Source organism: Antrostomus carolinensis, unplaced genomic scaffold, assembly GCF_000700745.2.
Source record: "Antrostomus carolinensis isolate BGI_N321 unplaced genomic scaffold, ASM70074v2 scaffold38986, whole genome shotgun sequence".
NCBI lineage: Eukaryota > Metazoa > Chordata > Aves > Caprimulgiformes > Caprimulgidae > Antrostomus > Antrostomus carolinensis.
The window spans coordinates 1,863-3,672 of NW_010320482.1; the positions used below are offsets into that span (position 1 = coordinate 1,863).

At 58.8% G+C, this 1,810-nt stretch overlaps 1 protein-coding gene across 1 annotated transcript in view; it reads left to right on the forward strand.

Moving 5' to 3' along the window:
* Positions 1–1,810, forward strand: part of LOC104526216 (myelin proteolipid protein) — a gene marked incomplete at its 3' end in the record, with an annotated part of 3,193 nt that overhangs the window by 688 nt on the left and 695 nt on the right. Inside the window, exon 2 of the mRNA XM_010169603.1 lies at positions 1,401–1,575. Coding sequence (XP_010167905.1) covers positions 1,401–1,575 — 175 coding nt within the window. The remainder of the gene's footprint in view (positions 1–1,400; positions 1,576–1,810) is intronic.

Here is a 1,810-nt window from a genome sequence, read left to right on the forward strand (position 1 = left end):
TTGCTCTCGGCATGGGGCAGCCGCTGGGGTGGCAGTGCCAGGAAAATCCCCCATTGTCCTTGGTGCCACCCTACGACCTTGCTCCCAGTGGGGAGGGGAGGGCACTGCTGGCCAGGACCCCAAGGCTTTCTTGTCCTTTGAGGGAGGAGATCAGCACTGTGGGATCTGTGGAGGGCGCGTGGGTTTGGGAACACTTCCCACGGGTACCTTTTTGGCATTCAAGGCACAAATGCTGTGCCCAGATGGGTTGTGACCAAGCAGCCACTGTGCCCGGGACGGTGGGGTGCTGGATCCCGCATCTCAGGGCAGGGGAGCAGCTTCCCTGTGCAGAGGTGTTGCACAGCCAGAGCAGCAGCTTATTGAAGCTTAAGAGGACTCAAAGGGACGCACCAGAGCCAGATGCTGGTGGGTGCAAACCTACCTGGCTGCCTGTCTCCAAACCTGTCAGGAGAGTGGCTGGCTGGGCGCCTCTAAACCCAGCCCATCAGGAACTTGAGCTCACGATCCTGCACGTTAGAGCACCAGTGTGCAGAGGGAGCAAGTGCCCATGGCTCCACTGCTGAAAAAAATCCAGGATTTAGGCAATTCAAGCAGCATGCTGGCACGTGCCCTCGCTTTCCCTTCCCACGCACAGGTACACGTGCTCTCTTGCCACATATCTGTCCTGGAGGACTAAATCTATTACACAAAGGCTGATGTTCAGGGAACTAACACAGCTCTTCTCCATAAGCTCATCTGCCCGTGTAATGGGGCTGCTGCAGCCCAAGCTGCCTGTGGGGTGCCAGGAGAGGGGACGAGTGCACCCCAGCATGCTGCCTGGAAGCCTGGGGTGCTCAGGCTGTGTGCCAGCTCCTCTCGTGCTGCCCCAAGGCTGGGCCATGTTGCTGGGTCTCCGCTGGTGTTTGTCTCAGTGGAGGTGCTGGGTTCCCCTCCATCTTCGGTGGCAAAAGAAAACCGCAGGCAGCTGTCACGGCCACTGCCCGCAGCTGGGCTGTGCCGGCGGCTGGGAGCCCATTAGCAGCTTGTTTGCCAGGTCCCACTGGCATCATGCTACATTGCCTTGTATTTCCATCTCATTTCACATGAGGCGGCATGGCTGGCTCACCTCGGCTCCCCATCCACCTCACACCCAGGGGCTGCCTTGTGGCCCTGGTGCCCCATGCTGTCGTCACCCCCTGGGTCCTGGGGAAGCTTGGGTGCAATCCTGCATGGCTGCTTAGAGAGCTCCTGGGGAAGCTGCTGGGTTTGGGTCTCCACCACTGCAACGAACCATTTTTGGGCTTTCCTTCAACCTGCTTCCCTCCTCCTGCCAGGCACCTCCTGAGCTGCAAGCTCTGAGTGCTGCTTATCCCAGTGGTCCCGTCCCACCTCACCTCTCTTCTCCCCAGGTTTGCTCGAGTGCTGTGCCAGATGCCTCATCGGGGCACCCTTTGCTTCGCTGGTTGCCACTGGCTTGTGCTTCTTTGGGGTAGCACTGTTTTGTGGCTGTGGGCACGAAGCCCTCACAGGCACAGAACAGCTCATTGAGACCTACTTCTCCAAAAACTACCAGGACTACGAATATCTCATCGATGTGTAAGTACCCTCCTGCGGTGCATCGTCCTCAGCTGGGGCCCCTCATGTCTCCGTCTTGCTCTGTGCCGGGAGGTGTCTGGCCGGGGTGATGCTGTCACCCAGGCACTATAGAGACCCCAGGCTGCCTATTCCATGTGCCAGTGCCGTGGTGAGTCCAGTGGCCACTTGTTTCTGTCTCATACCTGTTTTTATTGACCCTTGCTAGACACCCTGGCTAGCACTGGACCTCCGCACG